Source organism: Seriola lalandi, unplaced genomic scaffold, assembly GCF_002814215.2.
Source record: "Seriola lalandi dorsalis isolate HSWRI2012SDOR001 ecotype SW California unplaced genomic scaffold, Sedor1 jcf7180002054641, whole genome shotgun sequence".
Lineage (NCBI taxonomy): Eukaryota > Metazoa > Chordata > Actinopteri > Carangiformes > Carangidae > Seriola > Seriola lalandi.
In genome coordinates this window covers 173,901-200,730 of record NW_019525194.1, presented here as the reverse complement: position 1 = coordinate 200,730, position 26,830 = coordinate 173,901, and the positions used below count along the sequence as shown (strand labels likewise).

The following is a 26,830-nucleotide window of genomic DNA, read 5'->3' as shown; positions in this document are numbered from 1 at the left end:
ACACACACACACACACGCACACACACCCCACACACACACACACACACACACACACACACACCACATCAAAGCAGGAGATTCCCGAGCATGAGAGACAAGAAGGTTTTACTGCACCTTTGCCTGTGAAATTGCCCACCGGCACTGAACTCCGCCCACTCACTATTTAAACCCACAATGTCACCCGGCACACAGCTTCTCACTGGAGAACTTGATCTTGACCAACACGTTTAGATTCGTGGAAGAAAAAAAAAAAAAAAAACTCAACAAGCTAAACTCAGTCAGAGTCATAAATCCTAAAAGGGTAAGACTTTTCTTTACTGACATTATGAGCATGTTTCTATACCTTATGTGTAACTGTTTACAAATTTGCATGATAGATTTAAGATGCAATGTTGGACATTGTAATAGTAATGTAGTTTTCATCTGGTGCATGAGTTTAATGGGACTTTTGGTGAAGGATTCACTTCTTTTTAGTGCAGACTTTGTGTTTTAAAAGGCTCTCTTTATCTTAAAGCTCTAACTGAATGAAATGGGACTATGCTAATAATAATGAGATGCACTCACTCTCTGTTTTCTGTTATAGTAGGTTATGAACAACAGGTTAATTGATCATTTATTTTCTGCTTTCCCCCAAAGGTTTCACTTAAACTTTCTTGGATATCTGAACCCAGCTTTAACCTTTTTGGCGGCATATTCTCTCTTTTTAAACAAATTGTTAAAAAAAAAAAAAATTCCCTCCCCACTCTCGGGATTTAACCTTCACCCAGTCCGTGTGGTCGCCCACTCCTTTCCGGAGAGGGTGTAAAGTTGAAGTTGGACCAGAGATGCGGTGCCTTCTCCCGCTTACTGTGTGTTGCATCAGCCTGGTTTCCCTCCAGCAGCTTCAGGCTCTACCGGTCGAGGAGCGCCCCGACAGCAACAGGTAGGACGCACTGCTGAACACCGAGACCTTTAGGCTACTATTAGACTGCTACTTTATTACACATGAAACCCCGCTCCTCTCCTCTGATTGGCTACTCCGATCATTTAAAATAAACGCACCTGGAGCCGCATTACAGTTTGTTTAAATATTGATGCGCCAGTCCAGCTACTTGTAGCTTTAAGTTCCACTTTGCTTGTGATTAATACGCAATTTTATATCAATTTTTTCAAGATAATTGGCTATAATGTGGTCGTTCGATATTATTATCATGTATTGAACACGTCAGTAGCTTGCAGACGTTACAATGATGTTGTTACTTTATGCCAGCATGTGGTATACAGCCTCAAGTGGAGTTATTTCCACCAAATTTCTATATTTTTTCAATGGCGTTTTGCATTGTTTAATTAGGCTACACAGAAGTTACAAGTGAACAAAAGTGTGACATTAGCATTATTAAAGCATTCACCTTTTTTCTTTTTTAATAGAGGCTCATCCTTATTCACTTTATGATAGTTTCAGCATTGACTTTGTGTTGTGCTACTGAATCAGAGCCTGTACCCTGTGTCACAAATCACACCAGGGTTACTGTGCCGTGTTGTTGTGTCGGGCAGATAGTCCATGATATAGGCTGCAAGGTCAAAGGCTCTCCCATGATACAGTAAAACGCCTTCTGTTTCTGTGGAGTAAGTGACAGTGTTTGGCCTCGTTATTTCATATTTAAAGGTCCCATTATCACTGTTTAGAACATTATGAAGAACCTACAAGATGTGTATTTTATTTCATTGATATGTTTGTAATCAACCTTACTGTTTTATTTCCTATGGAAGATAAGAGATTTAAAAATTTAAATTCTGCATTTTACAAGCACATCTACTATGCACCCTATATATAAATGCTTTTGGCATCTGAGTTGCAGTTAATCTGCTATCTATTTTTCTATTTTTTTCTATTCTCTCGGGATTGTGTTTCTCTTTTCCCTGCTCCTTCTTCTTCTTCCTCCGACTCTGTCACATGAGTAACTGTTTATAAAAGGTTTTGTTTGATTTAATTGCCTTGTGATTCTGTACGGAAAAATGTTATTTCCAAGGTTGGAAAACCAGTTTGTCCCTATGAATAGCCCGGGCCAGAAATACCAGTGTGGACTATTGTAAAGGAAATAGTTAGGCTCTGTGTGGCACCTGTACTTTTCCACCCCTTAAGTGACAAGAGCTTTTCATAGCAAAGCCCTGAGTAAGACATTGGACAACAGCACAGCAGCCAGTGTTATTCCTAATAGTCCAACACGCATAAATTACTCAGTCTGATGTGTGAGGGAGACCTGCCAGCGATGCAATACATGTGTGGAGTTGCAGTGTTTGAGGCGCAGTGAGGAATGTTGATGAGTCAGTGTGTGAATGCCCTCTTCTGGTGGATGTTGGATCCGCAGCTATTGGCTCAGTGTCAGCACCGATGTAAATCAGACGGAGGCTCAGTGATGTGATATGGAGACCCTGAACAGAGGCAGGTCTACCCTCACTCATTTATACAATCCATCTTTGTTCTGTATTGACCTTTAAGTTATGACTGAGCAAAGCCAAGAACCATGAAGCATTATCACACCCAACTGAGAGATCATGAGTTCTGCAGTGGTGGTGTCAGGGGGCGGCAGTGATATTAAAAGCTGGAAAATTTGAACTTTTTGAGACTGTTTTTGGACATTTTTGGCTTTACTTGATAATGTACATTACAGAAGATGACAAGAATATGGAAAAACAGTTGGGGGATTACATGCAGCAAAGGTTCCTGGTCGGATTCAAACCAGCAACATGTTTCCTCTTGTGCTAATTTTGACATATTCAACTGATCATACAAAAAACATACAACATATGCTTGTGACCAATGCAAGAAGAATCTCAAATCTGCATTTTATCTGCAGTTTGCACGTGTGTGAAACAGGACACTGACCCATTTGTGATCCGTGTGCAAGTAGTGCTCACAAATCGCTATTTCAAATTGGTCCCAGGGATGATAATGATAATGATAATAATAATAATAACTTTTATATATAGCACTTTTCTTAACAAAGTTACTAAGTACTTCTTGAAATGTGTTTCAAGAAGAGATTTAAAAGAAGTTCATGAGTTAGAGCGTCTGATTTCAGCTGGGAGAGTTCTGGACTGTTGGGGCTCTAATAGCAAATGCCCAGTCACCCTGAGCCACAAGCCTTAACCTTGGGGTGACCAGCAGGCTTCCTTCCGCATATCTTAATTCTTGGTTGAGCACATACCATGTCAATAAATCTGAGATGTAATTGGGGGCAGAGCCATTTAAAGCCTTAAAAGTCAGTACATTTAAAAAAAAAAAAAACAATCAGAAATGCCTTGATGTTGCGGTGGTACTTGTCTTAGACTTTCCTTGTAAGAAGTAGAAGTCACTAATACAACAACAACAAGATCATGATCCCTCACCGGCTTCCCACAGTTGTGCTCCAACCCTGGGCTTTGTGGAAGTGGGCAAACACTTTATTCTCTGCCATCACTTGTTGGTGCTTTTATTTCAAAAAGTATGAAATTGTATAAGTAACTTGATAACACACTAATAATGAACACACTATACATGAATATGATCCACATTCAGAGACACTACAGTAAGGCAGGAGTGAAGGGGTTGAATGAAAAGCAAGGCTTTTAAAGAAAGCACTTAACATCTAGTACTGATGATGCAGTGGAAGAAGATCTCAGGGTGGAATTTTCCTCCTGGTGGGCGAGCACGCATGTGTCCATCTCTTGTATGTGTGTGTGTGTGTGTGTGTGTGTGTGTATGACCAGCCATGTGTGTTCAGACGGCGAACACCTGCTGCTGAAACCTAACCAAAACGACAGGAAGCAAGGCTCCTGTATCCACTATCCACTCTGTTTGTGTTGCCCAGGCCTCCTCCGGTACACCTGCCCAGCACTGTAATCCCCCTTCAATCCCCTCTGTTTGAAAGTGTGGGGGCATTAACAGCATGTGGGTCATCACTGTGGTTCCTCTCTGAGTCTGAGAGAAACTGATGCAGCAGCAAAGTGGGGTTTGTAAGGAAGATCTTGAACCCGACATTCATATTGTTGTAATCATGTGTATTTTATACGTTTTCCATTAGTCATTGGTGCTTTATCCCAAAATTCAAAAAATAACTTAAAAGTATTTTATTCTGTCCTTGTTGATCAAAGTGTACTTGTATCTGATTGGTTGGAAAACTGGATACATTGCAGTTACTTACTATCACTTCACTTCATCACTTCTCTCTGGTTACCAGCCTGTTGTGCTCATACTAAGTGACTTGACTCTGATGAGAACAGCCTGGTTTTAGTTTTAGTTAATCCATTAGACTTGATCTCTACACTTGATAGATTTATTTCGCAACTTGCAAATTGTGGTTTTCTGGGATTATTTATCGTTAATCATTTGCAATCACCTTCTAGACGTAGTGGTTAGCTAGCTAGTTGCATTTGTGTTTGGGTTAGCTAACCACATTTTGCATTGCATAGTAGCTGATCATGTCTCTCTCGAAAACAAAAGCAGTACACCTCCAGTTTTACAATTCAAAACTGACATTGCCAATTACATTGTAGCGTCCCATTTAAAGAGAAAATAGAGTACCCCAGTAACGAGTCCTGAGGTCTGGCACATAGTGACCAGTCAACATCTCTTAATACCTACCCTCAACCAACTCTTGGAGGCACCAGGACCAACCGGTAGAAGTCACTAATGCAGCAACATGATCCCTCACTGGCTTCCCACTGCAAACAAAATAGTGCTCTTCGGGCATCCAAGTCAAAAACAACGCAAATGGGCATTGAGCCCTTGTCTTTGTGGCAGTAGGCAAATACTTTTTTCTCGGCAACCACCTGGACACCATTACGTCAAATCACGTGCCTGATTCTTGAGTATTCTTAAAGAATATAAATAGTACTCATTGAATGTCTGCAGTAGAAGTGTCACTGTAGCTGACCCTGGCCTATACATGTATTTCACTCCGATAACGCAGAGAGAGATTTGCCTCTGCCGACACTCCCTCTTTCTCACTTTCACATTTCTCTCTGCACACCTCACATAAACGTCCTGCGGCTTTAATTAGGCCAGCAAATTCTCCGTCTTCCTTAACTCCACAGAGCACATCCTGTTCTGTTAACATCACACGCTGACAACATGAAAGATTTCTTCTCCAACTGGACGCTGAGTGTGTCTGAGCTCAGATGTCTGTCATTCCTTCCCTGTTCTGTGTTTGTGTCCATGCTGTCCCTATGTGTCCTGATAAGGTCATGACATACACAAAGACGCCGTAACAATGTCTGATGGTTGCTTTCCAAACAAGGAGAAATTGCATGTTCCTCGGATCACACGCAACACATACCCTAAATTGTCATTTTACATAACGTCCTGCGGTTTTCTTTTGTGAGGGAAAATAGCCGGGGTCCAGGGCCAAACAACAAGTTAAATATGGCTTTAGGAGCAAAGCGGCTTTACAATACAGATTCCAGAGATGGGAAGAAGCTCTTTGCTCGGAAACTGGAGAAGATGTGAAGCTGATTTGCGGTCGAGTTGGTTCCGTCTGGACCGGGGACGGCGACAATGATGACATGATAGATCAGTCTGTGTGTATATGTTGTGGGTGTAAAATTTTAGCCAAATAAAGTCATGTTTTTCCTCAAACGATCTGGTAAATCATTAACTCACTCTTGTATATCTGGATTTGAACAGCGTGGGGTTCAGCTGTTCAGCGTAGATACTCTTAACATAATATTTACCTGAAAAACAGACTGAATTAGTGTCACACAGGAGGGCATCCTGCGTTGTTGACGAGCCGCTCTGCACATGCAGTTGGCTTTGGGCCCGTCCTCTTGATTTGCTATCTCTGTTCTGACATATTTACACCTTATCAAGGAACAACAAGTACATCACCCTCTCTTCATCGCGTCTACCTTCTAAAAAAAAAAAACACTCGAGCTTGTAGAATGACGGAAGGCAGTGCTGCCTCTGCTGTAAATCATCTCAAGAGAGGCCTCTTCTCGTACGTCTTCTTTCTGGCTTGGGCTGTTCAGGTATATATTTACAGCGTAAACAGTCGTATGGCTCCGTCGGGGTCAATTTGATCAAACCCAGGCTGGAAGCTGAGGAGGGTGAAAGCTGCGACCAAACAGGCAGGGAATTCCACTGTGGATTAATGGCTAAGACCTAAATTCCACCCTCCACATCTTTTAAGAGCAGGTTTCCGCTCCACGCAGAGAGCCGCAACGTTGTGGAGGCATGAATGTGCATGTAAACTATAAGAGGAGCAGCTTACTGTGTATATTGGGAGTGTAGATGGTTTATGGAAAACAAATGTAGCTTTGAGGGGAGGGAAAACCTGTCTGCTGTTTGATGCAAGTGTTGTGTCTACTCGCATCGCAGTGATGTGGTTTAAGAGCAGACATAGTTTCTAACGTGGCATTCTGTCTGTCCATGTAATTTACTGGCTGGACTCAGTGTCCAGCTTTGCTCGCTGAGGAGGTTATGAAAGCAAAAATACTCATGAACAATTAACTCCAGTGAAAAAGCACAATCCTTTATTTTTTTCCTGTATTTTGCTAACAACAATCTCCCCACTGTTTCTTAGTAGAAGATTACATGAAATGAAATGACTGTGCTATATTTACTGCTGATTAAGGTTGTCCCTGGTAAGCTTCAGCCTCTTTGGTAATCAGGTAGTATATCAGCAGCATGGTACTGTGGTGAGGGGGAGGTAGGACTTGCCCTCTGCAGGGTTAGGGTATGGCAGCTGAAGCGTGTCATCAAAACAGGAGTTCAACCTTCATTCCACCTCTTAAAAGCAGCAACGCAGAAGAAAAACCAAACAAGGCAACACAACACGGTTGTCGTTTGCTTTTTATTGAGCTGTAAAATCTTTTGAAATCATCTTATGTCAAATTGAATATTTGGTTAAAGCCTTTAAGCTATTGCAAGACCGTGCAAGGTATCGAAACGTGGATGTCTTTGATCGTCTGCCAATTTGCCAGTTCTGTATTATCATTGAGTTGTGGGATAAAGCAGATAACAGCGAAATTTGTTCGTCTCTTGAAAACATTAGCTGCCCCCTTTTTATCCTAACTCTTCAAGGAAGTGTTCATCTTTGTAATTGCTGTCGTAGCACAGGCATGTGGTCCTTGTCTGCCAGCGAGTTCAGATGTTCTTCCTTAGCCAATTGGAGCTGATTAAGATCCAGAGATCTTAAGATGTGAGGGTTGCTCAGATAAGACAATTAGCTAAAGAGCACCAAGTTTACCAAGTATTCAGGATGATAGAGGGGTAAAAACACTGGGCTCACCCACCTTTAAAGGTCCCATATAGTATAAAGGTAGATATCCATGCGTTGTTGGATTATAAAGCAGGTCTAAATTCTACATTAATACTGTGAAAGTATCAAAGCGCTCAGTCCACAGAGAAATGCACACAGCCTGTATTCAGAAACGAGCCTTGAAACCAGCCATCAGGACTTCTGGAACTTTGTGATGTCAACAAAGGCACGCTCTCAGCTGTGCCTCAAGCCCCGCCCACCTAAACCCACCATCCAACCTTGCAGGATTTGGTTTCTCTGAGTGTTTACCTGAAATCTGTTACATTTTTATTCTATCACTCAGAAAACAGTCAGCCAATCAGAAGAGAGGCTTAGAGCCTCCTCTCTCCTGATTGGCTCACCGACCTGCTGTTACTAGAGCTCTAGAGAGAAGCCTGAGAGGGGTGATGTAAAACTATATTGAGATGGTTTTTGGTTCTTATAACCACAAAAATATCTTCTTATGGATCAAAACTTCAAATAAAACACAGGAGAAGAGGGAAATATGGAGCTTTAAAGCAGTTTTAAAAAAGTGAAAAATAAACATATGGAATATAAATAAGGCAATTTGGTGCAGGGCCACCACTGCTGCCTTGTGACCCATGTGAGGAGCTTTCCTGAGCAGCCAAATATAACTTTCACTCTGCAGACCAGGTGGGTGTAACTTGGTGATGTGGCACCACAGCACACCGAGGTCTGTCCTGGAAATAGTGCTCGCCTCTGTCTGTGGCCTGGCGTTGCACAACTATTTATTCAGCCACTGCCACTGTTGGACAGCAGGTCTTCTGCAGGCTACCAAACCTGCTAGCAGTGAGTGTGCAGATGAAACTGGCTGAATAAAGCAAAAAGCTTTACATAGAGAGGAATCCCAGACCCACCGCAGCATAGACGGTAAGAGAAGCTGTCTGCTGCGATGTCTCACATCTCAACCTCTCAGTCAGAGTAACGGTTTAGTGTTCATGGTGAAATAACATAAGTCAGCATTTTACAAGTGGAACACACTTTTTATAATTAGATCAGCTGTGGCTTCTGCCTCCAAGAACATGGGAAACAGTGCCAAACCTGCTACTGTGAAAGAATTTTTCCCTTGACTCAGACGAACTCAAAACAAATACGGTAGATATATTTGCCCTCATGCTGTATTTAAACCTCTCTGCACAAGCAGAAGCTATTGTTAACATTTAACATTTTCATCCTATTTATCCACCGGCTGCCAGTGGCAACAGCACTTTTCTGTTTACTTCTCTCAGCGGCGGTGACGGGTTAACACTCAGGGACTCCAGTCACAATGTGCTGTACAAACACAGCAGTGACAGTTCAGTGAGGAGCTGCAGGGTCACGTTGTTAGAAGCGACTGTCTTTGTCAAACAATGAACAGATGGCGAGTCATTTGCCGCTGTGTTTGCTAAACGGACTGTACCCGCTGGTCCACCGCACTGCAGAACATGTTCATCTTAACAGTTCATTTAGTCTGATGTGGAGTCTCAGAAGCCCAGTTTTCAGAAAGGGTCTGTTTAAACAAACATGTTTTCTCACTTAACTATAGTTATCTTCATATAAGTCATAGATCTGGATCTAGTCTTTGAGATTTCTGATAAATTGAATTCTGTCTTTTACTCAAAGCACCGAAATGCCACATTTGAACAATTCATACGCATCTTCTCCTTCCAGAAACAATATCCTGGCTGCTCTCAACAATCTACAGACCTCACAGTTTTTACTGGAACTACACTCTACTGAAAACAAAACAGGGTCAGTGCTTTGTTGCTTGAACAATAGAAGGGTCATTTTTCATTGCTTTCAGCAACACAGAGATCAAAATCAAAGATCAAAGATCAAAGATCAAAATCTTAGAACCTGGACACAGAAGCCCCAGACAAGCTGCATGGCTAGTTAGAGACTGTCCCATAGGTCATCTGTGCAGCAGCTTATTATGACCCATAGTTAGGTTTTGTTGCTAGGCGACACCTAGTCGTTGTTGTAATTACGGCAGTAGCAAAGGGAAAAGTGCGGTGACGTAGTACAGAGAGACAAAGGCCATGTCGGGAGGAAGGTGTGGTGGATGGATGAATATGACACAGAAAAGCGGTGTTCGATTCCCATGCGAAAGAAGTAGTTTATATTGTAACCATGACAACAAAGATTGTCTAATGTTTAGGAAGTACTTATTGTTACTGAAATCACGATCTTTTCTTAACCCTAACCAAGCCAACTGTTGTTATAATAACCATGGTGATGAAGGTTGGAGGACTTATTGGTTAGTTACTACTATGAGTTAGTGAGAAAATTGGATGAACTGACTCTTTAAAAGGTCATGGGTAAGAGATGTCTACAGTTTGACTTAATTGAAACAAGGCAGAACAAGGATTAAAGAACCTTGAAATAAACTGATTTCCATTAGAACTAATCTACTGAACCCCACTGGTGAGATTTGAATGTTCTCCTGTGGAGCACATCAACACCACTGTGCCCATATGATCCCATAGCTACTGTTGCTGAATCTCAGCCGGCCATTAAAATGCAGTGAGGTGCGGGATTAGATTGTATAATGTAATATATGAGGCAGTGTCAGAGAACATGTGTTAGGCAACATGTGAAAAACCATTAACTTTTATGTTGTGCATTAAGAGATGAGCAGTGTTCATATGAGTAGGTAACTGTGCAGGGAGCCACTCTGTGTTCAGACAACAGGCAAGAAATGATTTGTTTATGAAAGCTGCTTTGTAGCTAATCGGATTTCTGCATAATTACCAGTGCCCTTACAACGTTAGTTGTTATAGTAACAACACTGGCAGGAACATTTTCTACCCCTGTTCTATCCATAGGTGCAACAATAATTTAGACAATTTATCGTCCACTGTGGTCCAAACTAAAATATCACAGCTATTGGAAGGATCGCCATTACAGTTTGTACAGATGTTCATGATTCCCTGAGGATGAAGCCTGCTCACCATGGGATTGACATTCGTGGTTTTGATGTGAAAAGTCTTGATAATTATTGGATGAATTGTCATAAAATATGAAACACGAATTCATATCCAAAGTCCATATAGGCAAGTCTCACCACTTGGCAGCCATCTTGGGAAATCTGATAAAAACCGTTTGACAAATGTGGTGACTTTGTCCTGAAATAAGGATTAAAATACTTTTCCCCCACAGATTATACTAATACTATGACACAACAACACGATTGGCTTGATATGTTTCCCGTTTGGCTGATATAAAGCAGATGACTGGCTTATTTTACGGAGGGGTGGGATTTGTGTCATACAACCACCATCTTTGGCATTACAGACTTTCCTATTCAGGATTTTTTATGTGGTTTTTCTCTCTCTCTTATAACGTCTCTGTTCATTAAGTCTGTACAAGCAGTTTATTACAACCCATAGTTAAGTTTTATTTTCATGCTCGCGGCTATAGTAATTAGATTAACCTCGGTTTATGACTGAATACCTGCAAAACACGACATCTCCATCAGCCTCAGCTGAACTTCCTGTTTAGTACTTGTTAGCACTTGTTAACATGCTAAACTAATATGGTCAATGTGGTAAACATTACTTGCTAAACATCAGAGTTAACACTGTCATTGTGAGAATGTTAGCGTGCTGACGTTAGCAATTAGCTGAAAACAGTGTCTCAGTGCACAGCCTCACAGAATAGCTAGTATGGCGGTCGACTCGTAGCATTGTTCTGATGGTATTTTGAAGTTGTTGTGACATTCTCTTCCATTACCTCACTTCTCTGTTGCAACCTGAACAGCTAATTTCAGTGATCACATATATATTTTTTGACGTGGTTTGAATCCCAATGAATGAATGAGAATCAGGACAGTTTTTCACCTGATATGTATTTCCTCCTCAGGTTGGACCTCCTCAGCAGGCTCATCAACCAGAGAGAGGACAACTCCTTGGTGTCAGGAAGCCAGCCGAATCTTGCCATCCCCTCTTCAGCCTCCAGACAATCTCCAAAATGGCTGCCGGCTTTCCTCAGACTTCCACCGGCCTCAGGAGTGAGAACAGCCTCTCCAAGTCTGGCATGGCTCACTGAAGCTTTGCAGATGAAGAAGAGGGCTCTGAGAGTTCGTCGCCATGCCCACTCAGGTTCGCGAGGGGGCCACCACTACCCTCAGCACGCCCAGCTGATGAGAGTGGGTTGCGTCTTGGGAACCTGCCAAGTGCAGAACCTCAGCCACCGGCTCTATCAGCTCATTGGTCAAAGTGGTAGAGAGGACTCGTCCCCCATTAACCCCAGAAGCCCCCATAGTTACGGATGAGTTAGACACGTCCAAACACCCACAACCAGTCTATGTATATCTCCATTTATTTATCTCTTAATGTATTACTGGTAGTCTTTGCATTAAAGTTTGATGTAGTCCATAACTTTTGTTTATCCATCTCAAAATGACAATTATTACTGAGCGTCACGCCTTGCTACTTTTTGTGCTGATTGATGGATTTAAAGATTCAAATTCAAGATCCTAACTTTTTGAAACCCCTGATTTCAGTTCTCCCACCATCCCGAGAACATTTGAAAGACATTGAAGTCGTTTCGATTCTCCCTCCTGAAGGTTTGACGTCTTAATCCTGTTAATGTAAGAATGAGGGCTTGTCTTCAACACCATCCAGTGGCCTGGTCCTGTCTGCCAACTGACCTCCCCAGTGGTGGTTATCCTGTGGCTCATTGATCAAACACTTAAGCCCTTAATGTGGATTTCAACTTGCTCTCTGAGCTGGAGCCTTGTCAAAACCAATGTATTCCCAAAGACCTCTTAAATGACCCAATGAACCCTTTTACCTCTTTTTTTGTGCCCAACCTTTTTGTCATTTTTTTGTCATTTCACAACTGCATATTTCAGTATGAACACTGACATCCCTGGAATCCACAAGCTTTCAGCCGAGCTGGGAATTCATCACTCAGCGGGACTTTGTGTTTCGAGACCACAGTTTACATTTGAAACCAGCCACAGCTCTTGGGTTATACCCGAGTTTAAGAGCATTCAGGACTTAACCACATGAACTCCACACTGAAAAAGAAAGTTCAGAATCTAGTGCTTTGGGAGGAATCTGAACACCCAAAGGAACAGTGTCTGTGTTGCATTATAGCGGCTGCTTGGCTGACACAGTAGGCGGCAAAGTAAACCTTGGAACCATGGATCAGCACTCTGTGATCTGCTGGCATTTTCCCTGCCAGAGGCTGAGTCTGAAATATTAGCCCTTTCACGTGATTCATAAGTTCCCCCTGCAAGTCAGGACCTTTGGTTGACAGCAGTTTAATAAACCTGGCTTAATCACTTCAGTCATATGTACCGCCACAGCAGGGGAGGGGGGGCCCTGAGCCTCCCATGGTCACACTCAACACTAATACATAAATATTAAGGCGGATGGCTTCCGCACATTTGCACACATGCAGCCTTGAAGGGTCAGTTCACCTAAAATACTCAAATCAACAACACTACTCTCTTATTTTGGAAGTATTTTGGGGATTTTCCTGGCGACAAATGTCACTGCTGAATTACAGTTCACCTCCATTGTGTTTGGGTGGAGGTAGAAATCTCATTCACACATTCGGCCAAATAAAACCCAAACTAACTTTGCATAGGTACATTAGAAAACATTTTTCTCTTGGTAACTTGGGTGAACTGACCCTTTAAATGGTTCTGTGCCAAAAACAAAAAACATTTTTTAATAAAAGTACAGTGAGATGATGCTTCATAGCAAGCGACCAATTAAGAAACGTGGACTCTGGGAATAGATTAATACTCTCAAGTGCATCTAGTATTGTTTTTCCTTTTATGACCAGGTGTTCAGTTTGAGGTTGTAAGACAATGAGATGTTTTGGGGCGTCATTTACTATAAATTGGCAAAAACTAAAAGTGGAGGTCATAATGAGGCTCTAAAACGGGCAAATCCACCAATAAGTCCTCCAATCTTCTAAAAGAACACACTTGTCTTTGTATATGGTGGATTATGATGATTTTTAATGAGAATATATTTGAAAAAGTCAACTGTTCCTTACATTTCTTAATGGAAATACCTGACAACACCGTGCACAATACAATATATCAAATTTTATTGGAAGCACATTGTATGTTAAATGGGTTTAAAGCAGTTCACGAGGCAGCGGCTTCAAGCTCCACTGTTACAATGCGGGTTTCTAATGAGAGACCACAGTGACCAAAATGTTAGGTGTCAGAGAGCCCAATTTCAAATGTGTGCACACAAAATAGCGTAGCACCATCCAAAATACATGCCCAGACATTTCCTTTTTCTCTATTTATGTCCGTCTTTGAAATGGTGGGCAGATGATGGACTGAGAATAACTGAGGTCAGGCTCTCCTCACAGTGCAGGCTAGAATTTGACAGGCCTTAAACTTTCCAAAAAAAAAAAAAAATGCAACCAAAACTACTAAAACCCATATTGTTAGTGAGAAAACATGTTTATGTTACATATTATTTACATACTTCTGAGACTTCTATATTGTAGCCTGATGTTGAGTTGTTTAGTGTTTCTTTGTAGGAATACAGGCCAGACTTTCTGATTTATGTGCAGTCATTTAGATTATTAATTATTCAGTCATAGAGGTACTTTAGTTTTTGTTATTCTGCACATAATTCACAAACGTAAATGTTGTGTAATCATAAGAGCATTAGCTTAAACTCACCAAATACCTGGCAATACTTGACATCATACATTAATGTGCTCTTTTACATCTTATTTCGGGGTGTCCTATCTTATTCTTCCTCGTCAACAGCTTCTTCATATATTTAGTCTCTCGGCCCATCTTGCCTCTCTTTTCCTCTCTCATCTGTAATCATTGGAGCCTGGAGGTCACAGGGTAATAATCATTGGTTCCTTTAGCCCTAAATCTAATCTGTTCAAAGGCATGCTGAGGTGAAACATGCCATTCTCTCAGCTGTAATGGAGCTAATCAATGTCTCGTGACGAATCATTAAAAGGCTTTTTAAACGCTGCAAAACCCTGGTGGATCTCTCTTCTTTTTCAAAATGTACCTTTTCACACATCTTGTGTGCGTGCGTATGTGTTTGAGCTGAAATATGCACCTTATCAGGACGTTTTATCTCCTGTGTTTGATCTGTACTCGGGACCATTGTGCTCCCAGGCTTTTTCTTTTTGCGTAGTATGTTTTTATGACGTCAGGCATTGCGTCTTGTTGAGTTGTGTAAGCAAACTGTGCACGACCGCTAATACCTCCCCCGTAGAAACACATAACAGTAGGAATTAGTGCAGAGTTAGCCTGTTGAAAATGTCAGTTTTGTACAATGTAGGAAGATCTCAGTAGGTTTGCTTTTGCTTTTTTCCTTTTGAAAGTCACCTGATCGCTTTAGGGTCACAGGAAAGCACTTTAATGCAAGCATGTGTATCGATAGTCTCTCACGGCTTGAATTTCACTCATTGTAATGAACTTGTGAACGTTGAACGAGGTTCCTCTTGTAAATGTTGCATCTGAGATTGAATGTGTTTGAAGATGTCAGTGCACTACATGTGGCATCAGGATGACTGTGATTTATACTTATATAGGTATATATAAGTATACTTAAATATATGTTACTGTGTGTGTGTGTGTGTGTGTGTGTGTGTGTGTATTCAGCCAAACTATTTAAAGAAACTTGTGTATTTAAATGATCTTTGTAAGTTAATATCTGTATGTCACCAAAGACTATTTATCTCATCTTTTCCACTGCTCCTTAAACGTGACCTTATGGTAGGACAGGAAGTCTTAACTGTAGTTAAAATGTTACTGTTTGACAATGTCCTTCACTCTGTAAATAAAGAATTATACTGTAGTGTGATGGAGTATAGAGTATGATTTAAGAGTATGTGTGTGTTCGTGTGTTTGCATTGGTAAAGGAAACAAAGACATACATGATAGAATAATTTAATAATAATAAAAAAAATCAAGATATAATTAATAATTAATGCAGTATTTTTTTTAACACTCCATATTTTCCTCTTCTCCTGTGTTTTATTTGAAGTGTTGATCCATAAGAAGATATATTTGTGGTTTTAAGAACCAAAAACCATCTCAATGTAGTTTTACATCTCCTCTCTCAGGCTTCTCTCTGGAGCTTTAGTAACAACAGGTTGGTGAGCCAATCAGAAGAGAGGAGGCTGTGAGCCTCTCTGTATATATATATATTTATATATATATATATATATATCAGATTTCAGGTAAAGATTCAGAAAAACAGTCAAACCAAATCCTGCAAGGTTGGATGATGGGTCCAGGTGGGCGGGGCTTGTGGCATGGCTGAGAGCGGTGACTGTTTTGTTGTGACATCACAAAGTTCCAAAAGTCCTGACAGCTGGTTTTAAGGCTCAGTTTCTGAATACAGGCTGTGTGCATTTCTCTGTGGACTGAGCGCTTTGATACTTTCACAGTATTAATATAGAACCTAGACCTGCTTTATAATCAAATAACACATGGACATCTGCCTTTATACTGTATGGAGCTTTAAAACACTCTGTCCACCCTTCTCCATGTTACTATGTCCTTGACCAAACTATTGTGACCCAATAGAAAAGAAAAGAAGTCAATCATTACACGACAAAACTCTCCAATGGAGGACAAGGGACAATGTCAATCAAACATGGCGAGACATAAGATCAGGGTATGATGTGACAGCAGCTAGCAGTGAAGGTCGTATGACTGAGCAGAGTTAATGAGTGTCAGGGGGTGTGGCAGGAGACAAGCCATTGGACAGAAGAGAGAGAAAGGACAAAGGGGGATAACAGGAGAATTTCAGAATTCATATATTTCACATTTTTCCATTTGCTCACTTCACGACCGACATCACAAGCAAATTATTAACAAGCAGAGGGTTGAGTTGACCATTTGAACCCAAATGTTCCGCTCATTTCCCTTGAACTCATTTTCCTTAAGTCACTTCAGCATTACAGCAGCTAACCCACTTTTTCCAGGCTGTTTGAGTTCATCCTCACATCCCGGATCTGCTTGTTCCAGGACTTCACTTTAGCTGCAGACAGGAGACAGATGATAGAAAGAAAAAGACTCCAGAGCAGCTTCGGTGAACCTTATCATTGATTACCTGATTCTCTTGAACTCTTCTGGAGGGATGAACAGTTTTCTCTCACATCATTTTAATACTCATTACTCATACTTAACTATTCAGTAGGGCCATGTGGAGGAGGCATCGTATTTGTTATATTTCACCACTTACTGTATTTATTCAGGTTTTTCCTTGAATTTGTCATTCATTTATATATAGCTCACATTTAGCTTGACATAGTGCTTTAGAAACTTGGGGATCCTGGCTTTATGTAAAATAAAGTCCTCTGGGTTTGACTTTGCATCATGAGGTTTATAAATACATTAAACCTGAGTGGTTGGAGCTAAATACTAGAATATCTTGGCTCAGTATCTATGGATTGAAGCCTTGTAGAAAAGGCTAAACTTTAAAGATGAACCAATACAATCATTTAGTGACCCAACTTACATCCGCCCCATTCTCGTGGCACAAATATTCACTTGGACTCAAGGATGTACTGATTCGATTTTGATGGCTAAAGGTCTAAGGTCAAAGGTTTAAGGTCACAGTGACCTCACAATTTGATACAAACGTTCACCTGGACTCAAGGACGAACTGACTGGTGGTCAAAGGTCAAAGTCACAGTGACCTAACAAAACACTTTTTAGCCATAACTCAAGACTTCAATTATGACAAAATTTACCATTCATATATGACCCAGTCCACAGAGAAATGCACACAGCCTGTATTCACAAACTGAGCCTTAAAACCAGCTGTCGGGACTCCCTGATACTTTGTGATGTCACAACTAAGAAGTCAACACCTTCAACCATGCCCCAAGCCCAGCTCACTTGGACCCACCATCCAACCTTGCAGGAATTGGTTTCTGTGAGATTTTGGATCTGAGTTGAGTATCCAAACCTGAGGGGGCAGAGGGTTTTACCTGAAGGGAAATGTTGCCTCTTTCACCCTCTAGGTGGTTTTAAAAGGCCGTTCTAGGGTTTTTCAAACTTATCTACACAAATTACAAATACACATTCCTTGTCTGTGTTTGTGTATGTGTTTGGTTCCCTTTGCCTTTGTGTTATCACTCTGCTCCCATGTTTTATCACTATGTAAATAACAAATACCTGACCGTCCACCAGCCCTTGGTTATGTCATATCGTCCTGCGTGCAGCTGATGTATGTCAGCCGGCAGAAACTGTGTCACATATCAGGCTTTCAGATTGCTGTCACAGTTGTGGAGTCATGTGCACATAAGAATAAGAGACTGAAGAATTCATGTTATTTTCTAGACCAGAAAAATATCTAACATCATCCAAGTGTTAACAAAAAGCAGAGAATTCAAAAGCACACTGTACAAACTGAGAACCACGAACTGAAGCAGGTCAAGTGACTGGAGATAAATAACTTATTGCAGTGATTTCTAACCTTGTGGAAACTCGCATGAGACCAGATCTGGTTCCTGTTGCCTAATGGAAGAAATGGAAAAATACCAACATTTAAACATATCAGGTGATGGCAGAACATTTTACTGCACTGCAAGTTAGAGCAGTAAAATGTGCTGCACTCATGTGCTATAATGGTTGTGAAGCTAATATAAAAGAAAGGAATATGCTGTATCATTTTTAACAAACAGAAAAGCATAGTGTACATGTAGGGTCACATGATTATTTTCAACACGTCTTTTGTCTCAGTCAACTGATTAATCGATGTCAACGTCTCCATCTGCAGGGATCTTCATCACGCTCTCTCAATTCACCATCACAAAGCAGAGGAGGCTTAATATAGACACAAACACATTCATCACACAGGTGATTGTGATCTACATGACTGAGGGTCAATCTGCCCTCAGGCTGAACCAATCAGAGCAGAGCTGGACAACACTGTCTGATCCCACCACAGAAACACTTTGCTCAGGTAAGTAAAATGGATCTGAAAGGAAAGTGAATATTGGACTTAAATTTGTCAGATAGACAGAAACACGACTACGCGTTAATGCTAATGTTCATCATGACAGTTTTATGAGGTGGTGATATATTAATGTTGCGTTAACAGCTTGTTGCCATGCAAATGGTTTACACATCGTTTACACACCTGTTTACACATTCAGCAAAGATGGAGCGTTAGCATTAGCACTGACGGAGAGTCCTGTTTTTGTTCATTTGATAACTTTATCAATTTGAGGACTTTGGTGGAGAATTCTATCACTATAAATATGTTCATATCACTTTATATTGATAGTTATTGATCATTTTTAATAAATTCCAGGAGAAAAGTAGTACACTACTGTGTGGATTATGTCTTGGTATTGTTTGGATGATTTGTCATATGGTGGTGTTGAGGAGCAGCTCTCCATCGTGGCTCCACTGTCTGTGGATTGTTTCTGGAGGTGAAACATGTGTAATCCAAAGGGCGGAAAAGGCTGTCATTTGTAGCACGCTCCATTATCAAGGGATATGACAGACCTAGTTGATTTTTTATTCTCTTCTTTGCTCTGGTTTGGCCCTGACCGATTCCTAAAAATATTTGGGTCTTTAGCTGCTATGATGCTCATTGCCAAACATGTGTTGCGGTGTTGGGCAAGTAGCTGAAAACCACTGCTGCTGCTGGAAATGACAGTTTTTATAAATGTGCAATTGGGTCATTGCAGACCTACTGTGTACATTCTCTCCTTTCTGTAAAGGCTAATCATCTTCATGTGGTCATTTTCTATTAATGGAAAGCAAGAGGATAACTACACCAGATGCTGGCAAAGTAATACAGACTCGCCACAGTCCATCCATGTGAATGTGGTAAACACACAGAGAGCAGACACAGTCCTCACATCGTACACCTGTCCGCAGAGGCCTCTGGATCCACACTGTCAAAACATTTACATTCCAACACACAACATGACTCAACCTTTATGTAAGTGTTACACTTACACTATCTCCAACACAAGCCCAGACACATACTTTGGACAGAAACACCTGTAAGGCTCAAATGTACACGTATGCAAGTCTGATAATGCAGATTATGTTCATATTGAGAGAGACAGTGAAGCAGTGAGGAAGCAGATTATTTTGTTTGCTCATGCACTGAGCTCCACCATCACGCTGAAGGTACAGAAATCAAGAGCAGCTGTTGCTCATGGATGCAATGTGGAAGTTGACAACTGAGAAAGTCTGGAAGAAGTTTGTTGAGAAAGCTAAGCGTGTAAATTCCTCTGCTTTTAAAATTTAGGCTACTACAGTCCTGTAACAGATTTCAATGTTACACAGTTACACTTAAAATAGACTAAAAGCCAAAGCCAGACTCCTTTAAAACATTCTTTCTGAATTCTAAATTCTTCAGTGTACTCAGCAATTTAGTGAACACTCTCTTAAAGTTGGGTACTTGCAAGGAAAAGGTCAGAATTGATGCAGCAGAGGCTGAGATATGCTCACATTTATTTCCTAAATATCAAGCTTCAAAAATGATGATTCCAAATATTATTAATTTTCTCATTAGACCTTCTGTGTTGGAAGAAGGTGCACTGAACTCTTTTGAAGAGAATTAAAAGCTCTGTATACATTTATTTCTTTTTGTACCAAATGTATCCTTGAGGTCTAACAAATGAGGTTTTTCCCTCTTAAAATATTTGCAAAATCGATACATAAATGTAACACAGGTACAGACATCGCTCCATAGCGCTACTAGTGATCACTGCACCTTTCATGTGAACAACTTACTGCAACATTATGAATGTCTTCCAGGAGAAACTGTCTGAAAATGTTTCAATATCCCCGTTTTTCAAACAATATCCCACCTCCCTCCTCTCCATGATGTAATGGCCCAGCTCTGAGACCACAGCAAACCAAAGAAGACATGCATGGACGTAACCAAAACAAGGGAATTTTATTTAACAGTAATTAGCTTTTACTTAATTGAGATAACCAAAAAACAAAATTTGAACAAATAAGGCAGTAGTACTAAATTAACTGAACAGAAAATCAATATCCAGGAACCTGCAACATGAAAACACAGGACACACAACTCAACGCAGCAACAACACAACACACACAAGCCGTGGGAGAGGCCCTGGGGCCGTCACAATGTCATCACTGTGTGGCTGTTTGAAACAACTTTTGGTTTTTCTGACGTGGTCGGACAGGTCGTGGTCGTCTTATGAACTAGTTCTGAAAGATCTGAAAGAAATCAGCCCTTAATGCAGGTTGTCTACAAAATATCTGAAGTCTCAAGCTTAATTCAAGATCATTTTCTAAGACCTGATAAAGGTCTTCCAGAGCCACAGCTGATTTCATCACTCATGATGAGTGAAATGACCTTAATGCATAGAATTAATGAAGTTAGCTCCTAATGACTTGAGACTGTTCAGAAAATACCATTTGTTGTATCTTCAAAAAAACTGAAACAATAACTCCTGTTGAGGAGAATCGTGAATTCAGCGGCGCATGAAAAACAATGTGTGACCTCTGCAACAGCTGCAACCGCTACAGTTGCTGCTGAGAGACGCTGTAGCTGTTACATATCAGCAGCTCAGCCTGGATAAGAGGGTGAATACACATCTAGGTGTTTTGACTATGACTGAATGATCCAAAGGGACACGACTGTAGCTTGTCAGTGAGCTATGGTTCAATACAGTACTGAAGATCACTGACCTGCTCAATCGTAGATACACAGAACAGTGTGCGTATCTGTCAGCTGACAAAGGTTTGGGATGTAACACAAAGATAAGTGAAGAACTAGAGATTTGTTTCAAGGCTTTTGGGTTGTCCTGCTTCTTTTTAGCTTCTAGTGTGTAATTTATGTGGGCTACACTGATTTACAGTAAGTGAGCAGTTGGGGCTCAACGTCTCTTTACCAGCACAGACATATGGCTGTGTGATACATACGGTAGTTATAAAGCAGTGTTTCTACTGTAGCTGCTAGAGTTATACGACTTCTAATGTAATGAACATTTTCAAAGAAAATTCCAGCCTCAGGTATTCTTAAGTTGTCATTATGATGAACATCTGTACCAGGACGTCCTGGTCTACTTTCTGTCAACCCTCCTTGTGTGGATTCTTACAATCCCCTAAAATAATTATGATAAACCCGATGCTGAATTGAAAAGAGAAAGGTTATAAATGATATTGAAGCAATTTCTCCAGTAACAAAAAGGTAAATGTGTCACACCCTCAATCAAAAGCCATCACGTCTTGTGGCTGCATTGCATTCTGATCTATTTCCTGCTACTGTGGATGTAGAAATCTATCTGCATGTATGAATATTGGAGCCAAATCAGACCAACGCTCTTGTCGTTTGATTGTAAGACAGTGTTTTTTCTGCACTCGAACTCAATTGTAGCAGCATGTGACTTCGCTGTGTCTACACTACAACATTTATCTGCTGAAATACCATGAGATCTGCAAAATGACCCAAATATTACTTTGCCAGTAGCTAATTTTTAATCTCATTGTGGGATACAGCCAGAGGAGACAGAATACCCTTTTAAGGGTTGGTTCACCTAAATTACAAAAAACATATTCTCTCACTTACCTATAATGGAATCTAGTGGTGCAGAGAGTTTTACTTTTATTTTCCTAGGGTTGAGATCTTGATCTCTGAGACATCATGGAGGTGCGTGGAATTTCATTTGAGGTGCACAGCATAAAAAAATGGCATTATAAAAGAATCAGTGTCCTTGTTAAGGCCCTTGTACATAAAGACTGAGTTTTATAAGAATTAATTTGCATTTCATAAAGAAATGTATAGATTGACTGAACGAAACAATCAGCTATAGAGCAGAATTTTGGTCAGACAATCATACGTCAACAGCTACATAGCAATGTACACTAAATTAGCTATTTGTAGGTTTTGCTATTGCCACATAGCCAATGTTAGCATTAACAGCTGTTTACTTAACAGTCGTTGAAAAGTTGTGAGTTCAGCATCAAACTTCATTCCTTTACTCACCAAGAACTGTCTCCAGAGGTGGAAAGCAACCTGTTTTATTTGCTTCTATTTCTATCACTTCTTTTCTTCGACTTAGGTTAGCACGCTAACCAGCTAGCCCCTGGCCTGGTTGTCACTTTCCGATACCGAGTCAGTGTAGCATTCAGGCTGCCCTGAAGATGTAGCTCTTCTCAGAGGACATATTATGGCTAAAGCTCTTTTCAAGACTGGTAAGTAAACAGCTGTTAATGCTAATGTTGGCTATATAGCAATAGCAAAACTTACAAATAGCTCCTGTAACAATGGATTATTTTATTCTTGCAGTTCAGTTTTCTTGTAATGTGGGAGACACAGCCTTTAGGCAGAGTAAGAGATGAAGCTAATTTCATTCCATGATTATCAGTGTGAAATAAAAATATGGCAATAAGTTACGTGTTTGTACTGTTTAAAGGAATAGTTTGCTGTTTAGGGAATGCACTTATAAGTACAAATTAAACAAACAAGGTAAAACATGTTAATTGATAAAGTTTTAGAGGTGGATTTTAATTTTAATTTTGGAGTAATCCAGACTAGCTGCTTCCCCTTCCTCCATAAGTTAATTGTCCACTCTTACATTTTTCAGTCTATCGTTTGTCAAAAAGTCGCTGCAATGATTCAGTGAAACACGTCATGGTAATGTTAATATTTTCTCCTGCTTCAGTTTTGGAACAAGAGTAGCAAAAATGAACACTCCTCAATTTAGTTCCATTTTATCAACTATCAAGAGCCTTTTTGCCCTTTGGCCTAGTTAAATCCTCACTCTGCTTTCAGGAATCATGTCGTGTCGCTTTCTGGTTTGAGGTGGTTTTTGCTGAGACAGGAATATGGCAGTGAGTCATTGGCTTGAGCAAGAACGTGTCATTACTCTACCTAGCGGGGGAGACAGGGCAGGTACTTGAAGAGAGAGAGAGAGGCTAGCGTCCTTGATAATCCACGGTGCAATTACACTGATCCATGCAAAGCCTCACGCACCTACAGACAACACCAGGCTGAAGAATTCAAATATCAAAAGTAGTGGAAAAGTACGCACTAAGAGGATCACACTGGGATTCCTCTTGTCATTCTTAATTTGCTGTGAATGTATACGGACAGAGAGCAGACTGTGGGTATACATTTTGGTCGCTATAAGCATAAACACCATTTACCTCCAGTGATCACTGTTTTAAACTTGGATTTGTGGGTGGAAACAAACACGGGATACAAGTCACATGTTCCCACCAAGAGAGCATCTGAGACAGCTCATGTTAGGGAAAAGTAGACATGACACTGCAATCACATGTGCACTCAAACATAGACTGCAGGATCTGAGAGTTAACCGCCTGCTCCACATTGCTGCAGCTGTACAGTAATTGACTGTAATAGTGTGGTGTAAATTTAGACTTTCTGTAGGTTAACAGGTTTTCAGGATCTGAAGGAACACTGCATTCTAAGGTCATATATTACAGACTGCCAAAATAACTGCATTACATAACACATAATAGAGAAGCCATAAGAGAATGTATGGAAGAACATCAAGTTTTTGTGAAGAGCTGTTGGATGGTAGATCCCTCTCCTCTTTATGTATTTAGTGTAAAGCATTCACCTTTAAAGAATGAGGCTGACTTTATTCTATACTTTTCCTATTGTCAGCAGATTCCATGAAAAGACCAAAACCAGCAACGTGTTAGTTCATCACTTAATACTCACTGACTTCTGTGCACTGTCTGTGGGACACAGCTCATTTGATCCGACTGAAGACCTCTTTTATAAATCTTTACAAATGGGTCACAAATATGTCGTTTCATTTTTTTGTTTAAAAAAGGTACACATGAAAAAACAAAGTAAATTATTGGTCATTCCCAGCTTAGCATTCCAGTTCCTTGTGTCTTAGAAAAGTAAGGATTACATGATATCCATGTGTGTCCCAGGCAAACGCTTGAGCTACCATGTAGGAACTACTCATTCACAAAAATGTCACTTTACCAAGTAACCAAGTCAAGTTAGGAATCATAATATTCCATGATCAGTCCCATCATGGATGTGTCTGCCCTTTGACTGCAATATTTTTCATGCTGGCACTTGCACGAGTCCATTAGTCCATTATAGCCACCAATCAATACAGCCTGATGTGGACACCAAATAACTATCATGCAGCTGGCGCACCGATTGGCCAGAAGATACCACCATTCAACACTGATAGTCTATTATCAACGCTCTCTGTCACGCACACAAAACATATTCATATTCTCTAACTTACTCTTTGTGGTGTTTGGCCATGTGAATGAATCAAGCTGCAGCTAAACAGCTCTGGGAGATTCTCTCTATTTTCCCTCTACTGGCCTCTTTACTTCTGTTTGATCATCATAACTCGACACTTTGTTCCATAAAAAGTTAATGAATAGGGAAACTAATGCGACAATGAGTTCAGATACTATTCAAAAGACGTACTTGTAACATAGAGGTTACATGAATGTCAGTGGCACAACATAGCTAGCGAGCTATGTTAGCTTCCTCCATTTTGGATTGTCCGGCTCTCTGCTCCCTCAAAGACCATCATTGTCAAGAAAAATATTTCTATTATTTTTTTATTGTCAACAAATCCCATGAAAAGACCAAAAACCTCTACGAAAATCAGTGTTTCTGATAGAAAATGCAGTGCAACTGTCGGCAGCTGTTGCAGCTTCAAGAGCACATTTTGTTATGAGTGAACATAATTCACGGGTTAATTGCAGCATCACATTCCATCAATTAAAACGTTTTCTAAGATTGCCACTTGCACATACATACATTGTGTGCTGATAGATTATTGCTAACGTTGTGTGGCTGATACTGAAAGCTGAGTTGAAAAAAAAAAATGCAAATCATGTTAGACTCTATTACAGTACAAGAGTAACTGGTGCAAGAGTTGAAGTATCAATGTAATTACCATTTACATTTACACGTTTACTGTGGGGCCACTTTTACTGGCTGTCCACATATATGTGCACATGTCCTCCAAATTTGGTTGAAAGTTCACGATGTACTCAGGAGCTATGCAAATTTATAACAATTAGGACACAGTCACAAGAGTTTATTGATCGATAATACATCAAATGCAAAGTAATTACTTAGTTTCCAGGCAACCCTACTGAAGATGTAAATCATGTGATGTCTCTAAACTCCAGAGTTAGGACTTTTTGGCAGAGCAGGGGAAACTAATCTGTGGAAAACCCATCAGAGGGGCAGTGATGTCACAAGATCTGCAGTCTCCATAAAGCAAAGGTAAACGTGACTGCACACCACGCTCCACACACACACAGCGTCTGCTCCTCCTGCCCCGTCAGCCAGCTGTGATCAGCATACGTGCAGTCTTTCACATAGTCTCCTCACAGGGCAAGGCCCTGCTTAACACAAGACCTGGGTGACTTCACTCTCTGCTGGTCTCCACGGTGATGTGTAAGATACAAATGTCATGTTATCATCATCAGCTGCACAAGTTCTGAGTACAAAGTTTCCAGAGTTTCATCAGATTCTTTTCTCTCTCTTTTATTTTTGAATTGATGTTGATTTTTTAACATCTAAATTCTCCATTATTCTCAGGGTGTTTTCCACACAGCGTGATGTCACTGTTGCGTGTGCTTACAGGTACGGCAGTGCACATGTCTGACTGTGTGGGGTGCATATGATAACACTGAGTCAACTCGCTCATATAGCCAGCTCATCGAAGCAACAAATCGCAGCACGCCGCAATACAAGCAAACTGTCCTGATGATCAACCTGCAACGTAAGAATCATCACATAGATAGAGCGCTTTATTAAGCTCAAAGGGAAATTGTAGAATTACAGCGGCCGTGTCACACGTGAGAATCTGCAAAGTATATGGATTCAATTATATAAAAACATGACTACCAAACCAGATTATATATATATGAGCAACAATCATGTGTGCATATGGCTGTGGCAGAAACTCGAACTTCAACTTGATGCTAAAAAGACAAAAGCTCTTTTATTCTGAAAACAGATTTCATCAATTTTATATCTTTTCCAGATAAGTGCAGTGACTTCCTGGAGTTTTGCTTGGCAACGTCGCAATCAGCACAAGACTCTAGGAAGTCACTGCGCCGGGTCAAGAGACAGCCTGGTACATACCTCTCTGTAAAACCTCAAGTTTCTTTACACTTTTACACACAAGCAAAAATATAACGTGTAAAATAGTGAGCTTCATGGAGCGAGCTGATAGCCAACTGCTTGGGACGCAGCGAGTCCCCGGTCTGACTCCCGGCCAGCCAGACTCTTTGCTGCATGTCATTCCCCCTCTGTTTCCTGTCTCTCTTCACTGTCCTGTCAAATAAAAGCATTAAACGCCCCACCCCCACCCCCACCTGCCAAAAAAGATTTTTTTTTTAATAGAGAGGTTTAGAGGTGCTGGGAGGTGGATTGTGTCGCCTTTGGAAAGAGCCACACTAGCTGTTTCCCCCTATGCTACTTTATGCTAAGCAAAGCAACCCAGCTGCTGGTTGTAGCCTCATATTCTTCAGACGTGATAGTGGCATTGATCCTCTCATCTGACCCTTGGCAAGAGAGCAAATAAGCATTTCCCGAAAAATGTCCAACTATTGCTTTAGAAGCAACGCAGCCTCATTTATTTGC

At 40.7% G+C, this 26,830-nt stretch overlaps 1 protein-coding gene across 2 annotated transcripts; it reads left to right on the top strand.

Annotated features, from left to right (window-relative positions):
* The first annotated feature begins 153 nt into the window (after window positions 1-153).
* On the top strand, window positions 154-15,061 carry adm2a (adrenomedullin 2a). 2 transcript variants are annotated; one of them, XM_087177733.1, is made up of 4 exons: window positions 154-301; window positions 637-922; window positions 8,928-9,008; window positions 11,118-15,061. In XM_087177733.1, the coding sequence occupies exons 2-4, from the start codon at window positions 825-827 to the stop codon at window positions 11,527-11,529; spliced, it is 591 nt and encodes a 196-aa protein (XP_087033859.1). In that variant the 5' UTR covers window positions 154-301; window positions 637-824; the 3' UTR covers window positions 11,530-15,061. The 2 variants fall into 2 exon arrangements, with proteins under 2 accessions (XP_087033859.1, XP_023276185.1); XM_023420417.2 differs by lacking the exon at window positions 8,928-9,008 and having other exon boundaries at window positions 158-301.
* The last annotated feature ends 11,769 nt before the right edge of the window (window positions 15,062-26,830 follow it).

Excerpts from the sequence above, each read along its gene's own strand:
- adm2a (XM_087177733.1), top strand. The coding sequence starts at position 825 with ATGCGGTGCCTTCTCCCGCTTACTGTGTGTTGCATCAGCCTGGTTTCC. Across the intron at positions 923-8,927 it reads GAGCGCCCCGACAGCAACAG|AAACAATATCCTGGCTGCTC; the intron begins GTAGGACGCACT and ends TTCTCCTTCCAG. Across the intron at positions 9,009-11,117 it reads TCTACTGAAAACAAAACAGG|GTTGGACCTCCTCAGCAGGC; the intron begins GTCAGTGCTTTG and ends TTTCCTCCTCAG.